Source organism: Thamnophis sirtalis, unplaced genomic scaffold (assembly GCF_051295495.1).
Source record: "Thamnophis sirtalis isolate CommonGarterSnake01/CBP01778 unplaced genomic scaffold, rThaSir2_p1.2 scaffold_1, whole genome shotgun sequence".
NCBI lineage: Eukaryota > Metazoa > Chordata > Lepidosauria > Squamata > Natricidae > Thamnophis > Thamnophis sirtalis.
The window spans coordinates 166,272,930-166,282,527 of record NW_028261381.1 but is presented as its reverse complement, the minus strand read 5'-3'; the positions used below and the strand labels follow the sequence as shown (position 1 = coordinate 166,282,527).

The 9,598-nt window shown below is 43.0% G+C and overlaps 1 protein-coding gene across 1 annotated transcript in view; it reads left to right on the top strand.

Moving 5' to 3' along the window:
• The first annotated feature begins 1,577 nt into the window (after positions 1-1,577).
• The window catches only part of MKNK2 (MAPK interacting serine/threonine kinase 2), a 44,917-nt gene continuing 36,896 nt past the window's right edge, over positions 1,578-9,598 (top strand). The window contains exons 1-2 of the mRNA XM_087702906.1: positions 1,578-1,678; positions 3,423-3,597. Of these exons, the coding sequence (XP_087559032.1) occupies positions 3,550-3,597 (48 nt within the window). The 5' untranslated portion in view covers positions 1,578-1,678; positions 3,423-3,549. The remainder of the gene's footprint in view (positions 1,679-3,422; positions 3,598-9,598) is intronic.

The following is a 9,598-nucleotide window of genomic DNA, read 5'->3' as shown; positions in this document are numbered from 1 at the left end:
GTAAAGGCATCCGTTCCGCTTCAAATAATAAAATTAATCCGGGTGGGGTGGGGTGGAGAAATCAGCAGCCCCTTTTCAGATAAAACAATAGACTGTAATCGACCTTCCTTTTCTTGGCAAAGGGCCAATCCGTGCTCAATGGGAACCTGCTTTGCCCCTTGGCTCAAATTCCCAATTTGCAATTCTTGACGTGTTGTGTGAAGGCGGCAGAGATGCTACACAGACACCCCAAAAGCATGTCAGGATGGGAGCGTGTTTATCTTGGCAAACAAACCATAGCTTAGTTAGAAGGTCTGTAAAAGCACTCGTGAAGCGGTATATAAGACTAATTGCTATTGCTAAGTGTGTACAAGACAGCCACTTATCTAAAATGGTATATATAGAACAGAATGAGCTGGAAGGGACCTTGGAGGTCTTCTAGTCCAGCCCCCTGCTCAAGCAGGATAACGTATATCAGAGGTGGGTTGCTCCCTAATCCGGTGAACCGGTAGCAAAAAAATTGGCAATCCACCACTGATGTATATATACCACTTTAGATATATACCGTGTTTCCCCAAAAATAAGACAGGGTCTAATTTTCTTTTGACACCCCCCCCCCCAAATAAGCACTTGGGCTTATTTTGGGGGGAGAGCTTATTATTTTTAAGGTGCAGGAGGCGGGAAGCGTGGTCACCTCATGGCTATTGCTGTGTTGCAATATTTTGGGGGGGCTTATTTTCGGGGTGGGGTGGGTGGGTGGGTGATTTTAGCTCATGCCCTCAAAAGCCCAATTATGCTTATTATCGGGGAGGCCATATATGTATTTAGTGTCACAACCCCTGGTATGCCCAAATATGGGAGGAAGCTTACTGCTTCCATTCTCTGTCTATCGGCTCGTCACAAGAGACAATCCAGACAGAAACCCAATATTTTTACTGTTGCTTTTGTTACATTTGTGTTGTATTTGTGCTGATAAATAAATATTTATTTATCTTTATTTATTTATCAGCACAAATACCACACACACACACACACACACACACACACACACACACACACACACACACACACGTTCTCCTGCTTGAACAGTGGGTTGGACTAGAAGACCTCCAAGGTCCCTTCCAGCTCATTCTATTCTATAACAGTTCCTCTTTATCGTTCCCCCCCTTCCCCATCCTCTCCCTTCTGCAGAAAAAGGCGTTGGATATGACGAGGACAGAAGCACTCTGCACATGCTCGAGAGCTACTCTACGCTCCCTCCCCCCCCCCCTTAATTTGGCTGAACAGGAAAACCAGGCGATGGCAGAAATGCTCTGCGCCTGCTTGAAAGTTAAATTGACTTTAATTGACGCGGCTCCTTTTTCCCTGCGCCGGGGGAGATGCGCAAGGTTGGGGGCGAAGCCACTCTGCATATGCTCGGAAGTCCTTTGTCTCCGGCTGGCTTTTCTCCCAGAGGAGGAGGAGAAGAAGAAGCGGAGGCGTTGCACGGGTTCCGCGGTCGGCTCCGCCTGGCTTGGCTGAATAGACGAGCGGCTCAGCTGATGCAAGCGGCCGCCTGGCCCGCCCCGCCGCTTGCCTATATATAAGCCGAGCTCCAGGCGCCCCCGCCGCGGAACCTCCCTTCCCGTGTCTTCGAGCCGCCAGAGGGCTGGGTGCCTTTCCATCAGCAGTGGCGCCAGCGCTGCGGGGCCCGAGCTCGGTAAGCAAAGCCGGAATGTGGGTTGGAGGGGGGGGTCGCGAAGGGGGCCGAGAGAGAGAGAGAGAGAGAGGGCAAAAATTCTACATCTCATTGCAACGCTGCCCTGGGTGTTGTTTTTTTTTGCAAAAAAAAAAAAAAGCAACTGCGCGGCTTTCCTTTTAAAAAATAAATAAAAGCTGCGTTCCTAAAAACAGTCTTGCACCGGGAAGCGGGGGAGGGCGAGAATCGGTATCCCCCCCCAACACACACTCCAAAAACAAAACTCGACCTACCGCTCTCGCAACTCTTCTCCCCCCCCCCCTTTTAATGCGGTTGCAAATTTCATAGCGTTGCAAAAGAAATAAAAGGTTCCTTCGGTGCGTTTGCAGTCTTTTTTTTTTTTTGCAAGCGGGCTTGCAGTGTGGAACGGAGCCGGGCTGGTGGGGGTGGGAGAAACAGCTTAGTGCCCCCCCTTCGATTATTTAGCCTTATTATCTAAAACACCCCCCCCCCTATCATTTCCTGGCGGAATAATGAAGGTCTTTGCAACGGACGGGTTCTGGAGTATTGCTCGTCTCCCTTTCTATCTCCTATTCCATCTTCTTGGACGGAATTTATAGATAGCAATCGGTTTTCTTGAGATTTGGGGGCTTTCTTAAGCGCCCCCCCCCCCCCTTTTAGCTCTCGATATCATGCCGGGTAATCCCCCCCCTCCCTTAAGTATATAATAAAAAATGAGAGTGATCACGCCCCCTTCCATCTAGGATATATGCGCGGCGGAGTAAGGGGGAGGAGTACTTGGATTTAAAAGAAAATGCAGTATTAAAAAAAAAGCCCAATCCCTTTGGAAATAATATGAGTCTACCGCTAAGAGATCGACCTATTGCTGATATAAAGGGGTGGGTGGGTGTTGGAGCAATTGACTTGGTTTTTCTAGACTTGCGACTATCCCCCCGCCCCCCCCCCCAAAATATTCCGGATTTTTCCCTTTCCAGAATATGCTACATATGTGTCCGTATGTGGTCCTATATAGCCTTTGGGTTGTGTGCGTGTTTTTTTAAGTAATTATTTTGCAAAATGGGTGAATGCGTTTTCCATCAATCCTGTTGTAAATAAGAAAAAAAAAGAGGTGTGTATGTTGCACACGCCCCCTTCTTTTAGGATGCCCCCCCTCTCCCAGCCCCTGACGTCTAAATTTGCTCGAATAACGCTGCAGATCTGCTAAAGGAACCAAAAAAAAAAAAGCTCTCCCATTGGGTGCATTGCTACACAAAGGAATACAGACCTGCTGCAGTCTACTCACACCCCCTTCCATCTAGGTCCCTGGGTCCAACAGATCAGAGAAAACATGTTGTTAACGTTTTGAAGAATCATTTTTCAGTACGTGGCCCCCCCCTAAAAAGATGCAAGGATCATTTTAAGAAAAAAATTCTTTTAAATTGATGCTTCCTATTGGGAAACATCTGTGTAGCTTCCATTGTAATTCTCACCCCTGAGAAAGAGCAGGATTGTGACTGTGGGTAGGTGGGTGTGTTGGGGGGGGGAGGGCAGAATTCACTTTCTTGAAAGGAGGGGTGCCATTTTCTGGGTCTCTTTCTAGCTCTTTGTCCTCTCTGTGTTTATAGACTTTACATTTTCATTGTCATGTTTTGGTTGGCCTGAACATTCTTTTGACCAGCTGTTTAATCCAGCCAAAAATTGTTTTCTGAATCCTGACAATTTGTCTGTTTCCCCCCCCCCCCCTCCCTCCTTCTCTCTCTTCCAGGGTCTTTTTCAACCAATCCGGACTAGCTTCATCCAAATTTTTCTCTCTCTCCTCCCTTCCTTGTTTCTTTTACTATTTTTCTCCCATTCTCTTATTTGGAATATTCCTGCATTTTTAAGATCTCAAGATGGTGCAGAAGAAAACTGAACTTAAAGGCTTCCATCGTTCTTACAAGGTACGGTGTGACTATTTCATTTTAAAAAGTGATATTAAATCATTTTCTTCATGTTTTAAATCTTTGCTACTTTGCTTTTGGTTGTAAAAAAAAGTGAGCCTGTGGGGTTTAGCTTTCTGTCTAGCAAACGGCAGTGGGTTCTGAATTGCAAGGGGAATGTCTGGCTGTTCTCAATAAAAAGAGGAAATGGGCAAGAAACTAAACTTTTGTTGGTCTCGCTTGCAAGCTTCCTGAGTCATACCAAAGAGTTAATCTCTGAGAAGTGAGATAGCTGTCCCTTGGGAATACACAATATTTCCTAAAGTATTTACAACAGGTAGAAGTTAACAGGTGTTTCTGCAGTCTTTGGCACAAAATGTTGCAAGTGATCCAGTTTTTCCAAATTTCTTGATGTTCCTTTCTCCGTCCTGTTGTAGCATATTTTGTGACTCCTGAATAAGCTCTGTTTCCGTTGAGACTTTTGTAGTTTTTTTAATAAAATATATTCAATTCCTTCCCAGTATTCAATGTTGTTGGTACTCAAGATTTCTTAGTTTTGTACAAAGGAGTTGGTTTCTGTCACTTTACATTTGAAGTAGGACTGAATTTTGGAATATAGCGCTTAAATTCCTGGGGAGGAAATGGTCAGGATCCCCAAATACAGGTAGTCCTCAACTTACGACCACAATGGAGCCCAACATTTATGTTGCTACATGAGACATTTGTTAAGTGAATTTTGCCCCATTTTACGACCTTTCTGGCTATAGTTAGCATTGCAGAGTTGGTAACACAGTTGTTGAGTGAATCTGGCTTCCTCATTGCCTTTGCTTGTCAGAAGGTCACAAAAGTTGTTCACATGACCCTAGAACAATGCAACCTTCGTAAATAGGGACCAATTGCCAAGCATCTTAATTTTGACCACATGGCCATAGGGATGCTGCAAATGTGAAAAAGGGTCATAAATCACTTTTTTCAGTGTTGTTGCAACTTTGAAAAATCACTAAACAACTGTTGTAAGTCAAGAACTACCTGTAGTTTGTGTTTATGTGTTTGTTGTAAAATATGAACCGTTAAGTCCCTACTGCACCACCATTTACCTCCTTACCTATTCTTGTTCTTGCCAATACTTTGTAAATATCTGGTGCCAAAAGTGGTACAGTATATTATTTCCATAGCAGTGTCTATTTCTCAATGTTGGCAGCTTGAATACATGTGAACATCAATTCCCATGCTTGCAGTAGAATTCTGCGAGTTGAAGTCCACACATTTTCAAGCTGCTAATGTTCAGAAACCCTAGTCTGTCCCAATTTGCAATCTTCCAACTCCATCTTAGACCTTGATGATCATAATTTCCTTCCTTCCTAGATTTGGCAAATATCAATGAGTGTTTCAGTTTAGAATGGCATTGTTTACATTAGACTAATTTCTAGTTTGTTTAACCACAGTATGAGACCAGTTCTGTGCTGCTAATCATGGTTTCCAAACCGAAGCTCAATTTGCTGTATCAAAAGCTGCTGGTTGATAAACCCAGTGAGTCCTGACTTCCAAGTAGTTAATATTTTATTTGGATAAGAAATAAGCTTGTGGGGGAAGGGCAGGAATAGAGAAAGTTAAGGAACAACAGTGTTGAGAAAGCAAATTGGAAGATTTTAAAGCAAAATAAAGGCTTGTGTATGTGTTAAATAGAAGAAGAAAAATGCATGTTTAGGATATTGCTCTCCCAGATTGGATTCACACATTCAACTAAGATATAGTGTGGTTTGCTTTTTAGCAATTACTAATACATAAGTTTTGTAAACCCTGATGTGAGGGTTAATTAATGTGAATTTAATGTAATTAGTACAGTGTAGTTAATTGTGATTTAGTTTGTTGTGTTGACCACAGCTACTGTGTTCAATATGTTCTCCCAACATGATGCATGTTGAGATTATAATTTTAGCTACAAATCCTTTTACATAGCAACGGGTTTCAGTGTGCCTTTTCTGGACTCCACAAGAAAAAAAACCTGGCTTGGATTTTAAAGAGGATAGATCCTTGTTTTGTCTTGTCTTGCTTTTGAAGTAGCTTGACATAAGTGTGATCCTGGGTTGTGATCTGCAGTTCTAGCCCTAAAGTGGCTATTGCAACCTCTGATTTTGCAGAGAGACCCAAGAGGCATGTTTGTAATGACAGCAGACTCACCTGTTTTTTTTTTTTTTTTTTAAAAACAGTAATGATAGTTTGCAATTGTTCAAACTTCTCTTATTCGTTTTACAAAAAATCCCTTGCCTCTTTCCCACCCTTGTTGGAGTAACTCTAGATTGGAATTCTCTGTCGTCGTCCCCCCCCCCCCCAATGTAAAGATAAGCTTCTAGTTCTTTTGAGTGATGTAAAGAAAGCTATTGCTGACATGCCCGAACATGCCTGAAGATTTGGGGATAAACCAAAGCTTTGTGGGTAGCTGGGGGGGGGGGGAAACCACCAATAGGGTTTGAAGGATGCAGATTGAAGGACCCACCTTGAGGGATACGAAAGAGAGGGACATCTGGCAAAAAAAGTCAGTAAAGTGATGGAAAACCTGTGTGAAAACAATCAGCATTTATTCATTTATTCTGTGCTCCTATACTGTCAGGTAGAAATTCAAGGTGATTTATAGGTGGTCATGTGCATGGTTTGTGGCCTTTTGGAAGAATAGAGATTGCAAGAGTGCAATTGTGGGCTCGCCCGCCTGGCTCTTCCAACTAGCTGCCTTGTTCCCATTGTGCAGGTGGAGTAACTGAGCCCGAGAGAGTCTCCCAGCCAGTTCAAAAACCGGTCCTGCTTATGAGTTCTACCCCGCAGGGATGCCAGTCAGCACTCTGCTAAAAGCACGGGGTTCAGTCTATGAGGATTTCTCCTCTTTCCCATCAGTCCATGTTCATCTTTTGCTGGCTGCTCCTAAATTATGGGTTGTTGCCGTCCTGTGAGGGCTGGCCCTGTTGGGCACTGAGGTAGGGTAGTTGGGCCGGTCTCTACTTTTTAATACAAGCTTCTGTGGCTTAAGTTGGGTTTGTCCTTCTTGAAAGCTAGGCAATTGCTTGTCTTCATCGCACAGGCTGAACTCAGAAAGTGCATAATTGGAATGCTTTTTCTCTTTGTATCACTGAGTGCTGTATCTTACGATTTATGATAATTGCATTTTATAATTATGATCATGATTTATCACTTGTATGTACACTGAGAGCTTATGCATAAATTCCGTGTGTTCGGTCACACTTGGTCAATAAAAAGTTCTATTCTATTTTTTTGGGACAATTGCAGGGTGGCACAAAGGTTAAAATAGCTCCCACCTGATTTTGTGTGTGTGTGTGTGTGATTTCAAAGTCAAGTTGCTAGTCCTGATGGGGCACTTCTGAACAACCGATGACTGTCAAGAATCCAGCATGGGAGCAGCCTTTGAAAATTGCACCAATCTTCCCTAGAGTCCAAATAATGTTATTGTAGAGACCATCCTGGTTTGCTGTATATATTATGCAATATATACAGTATACTGGTTTACTACTATAACTAGATGGAGGATATAGAGATATTTAGTTCTATGTGGTAAATATATGACAATAGGATAAGTCGCCTTCATCCCAGATTTTCCAAATGATTTTTGCAGTATAACTGCTAGTGCTGGTTTTGTGGATACTCCAAATCTTTATGAGATAATCTATGGAGAGATTTGAGAAGGAAAGAGGAACCCTAACCCTTCTGCACTAAGTGAACTAAGTTTGTTGGGCCCTAGCTTACTAATAAAACTCAGCTGCTGTGGCTTATTCAGCCAGTATAAACCATGAGGACCTAGCTACGGCTTAAGTAAGGCTGATGTCTTGGAAATATGGTTGAATGAGAATTTACAATCCTTGCTCCTAGTCAAAATCCAAAGCACTAGCTAGAGGTATCTGAGAAAGTAAAGACACACCAGAATTAAATTCAAATACATTTCCCCCTTTTGGTCTATGGCCTTTCAGCAAATGGATGATGTAAGACACTAATACTCCTGTTAAAGGAAATAATGCTGTGTTAATATGTCATTTCAGGATTAAGGAGATCCAGGTTCAAACCCTTTGCAGTATTTTTAGCCTTCCAATCAATTTTAGCCTACCTAACAAGAGAATAGAAGGGCAGGAGTTGCAGAATTAGCTACCATGTCTGGCATTCCTAGGGGGAAAAGTACGACGAACATTTATTTTCAGATCCCCAGTTACTCCACAAAAAGAAAAGAAAAACAGGCAGAAAATAAAATTGAGAATCGGAATCTTGATTATGGAAGAACCAAATCTGAGTCACCCCCCCTCCCTTTGCAGATTTGGGGTATTTATGAACACGCAGTTTGCATTTTTCCTCCAATTTCTCCAAAGTCTTTGCTAAATTGGGCTTGCTCCCCTGATGTCCTTTTTTGCAAATTAAATGTGTGTTATGTAATACCCATTCCCTTCACTCTGGTTTCTGAATGTGATCACTGAATTTGGTTTGGGTTGGCTGCATTGAACATTTTGGGCATTAACTTGAATTTCTTGCTGGTGTTTTTCCATCAGGTTTATAATTGCTCCAGTTGCCTTGTGGGTATTGCCAACCTGTTTTTTACTGCCTAATCTTAATTTAGCACTCTTGTGTTGATTTTTATTTTTAAAGAGCCAGGTAGATACTTTGGAGCCATTGGTTGTGGTGGATTTTGTGCGTCTGTGTGTTTTCAGGGGTGGGGGAATTTTGCTGCAAAATTCCTGCCGGGTGCAGTCGTTTTCTGTTTTTGTTTAAATAGCACAGCTTCCTGGCGTGGAACCAAACGGCGGCCGGTGTGGTTGTAAAGTTCTTGGTTTGTGAGTGTGGTGTGGTGGAGAGCAGCTGGAAAGAGAAGACGGGGTGGGGGGCTGGGAGGACCTGAATGGATGTGCTTAGGTTTGTGTGTGTCCTGATGCTGCTGTTTGCCTCCCTGTGGTGTCCACACTTTCTTTTTTTTTTTTAAAGCTGCTTGTGTTGATGTAACTTCTGTTGTACCTTGTGGCTTGGATGCCAGCGAGGCCCTGGAAAGGGGGTGGGTGGATGGGTGGAGCCAGTGTGTTATGTAAAGCACCCTTTGCCTTCTGTAATGTTGGGCCTAGCTTTTCCTACAGGAGAAAGAAAGTGGATGTCAGGAAAGGAATATTTTCTGGACTCGTGGGACCCCCAGAGAGCAGCTAGTCTCAAAATAGGAGAAACCTTGCTGGGCCTTTTGTTAAAAAAAAATAATATTTTTTTAAAGTGTCCCAGGTGGTGCCTTGAGGCTGCACCCAGGAGGCCTCACAACTGCAGTTTGATGGCTGAAGGTATCAACATTTGAAGCAGGGTGACCAACCTTAGCAGCTTTAAGACCTGTGGACTTCAAGTCCCAGAATTCCCCCGTCAGCCAGCCCAACATTTCAAGTCCACAGGTCTTAATTCCCCATGCTGGCTGGGGAATGCTGGGACTTGAAGTCCACAGGTCTTAAAGTTGCTAAGGTTGGATGCTTTAGAACAGTTGTGCAGACTGGATTAAAAAGCCGTAAGAATCGATCAAGCCAGGACTGCAATTGTGACATGCAATTTTGCACGGGGATTACCCAAAAAAACACAATGTACTTCCTATCACACCCTCTGGCCCTTAGTCACTTCTGAATCTTGCTGCTTGTTTCTCCCATTGGCAGGAGTTTTTTCCCCTAATTTTATATTTTAAAATATATTTTATATTTTACACCCAGGCTTTGAACAATTCCCTTCCTGGTACACATGTCCTTGGTTTTTATTTTAATCTTCTGTAATAATTATTTTAATCTCCCAAGCAAAGCATTATGGGATTTGTGGACTGTTTTGGTCAGCTTTTTTCCTGGCTTAGTGGTGGCTCATGCAAATCTCGTGTGTGTTGTGCTGTGAAAGCAATATGAAATTTCTAGATAATGAAGCAATAATTCCCACGTACGTCTGACTATCTGATACTACTAAGCCTGGGCTGGTGTCCTCATCAACAAACGCATTAGTGAAGTTCAGAGTTTTTATTTATTTA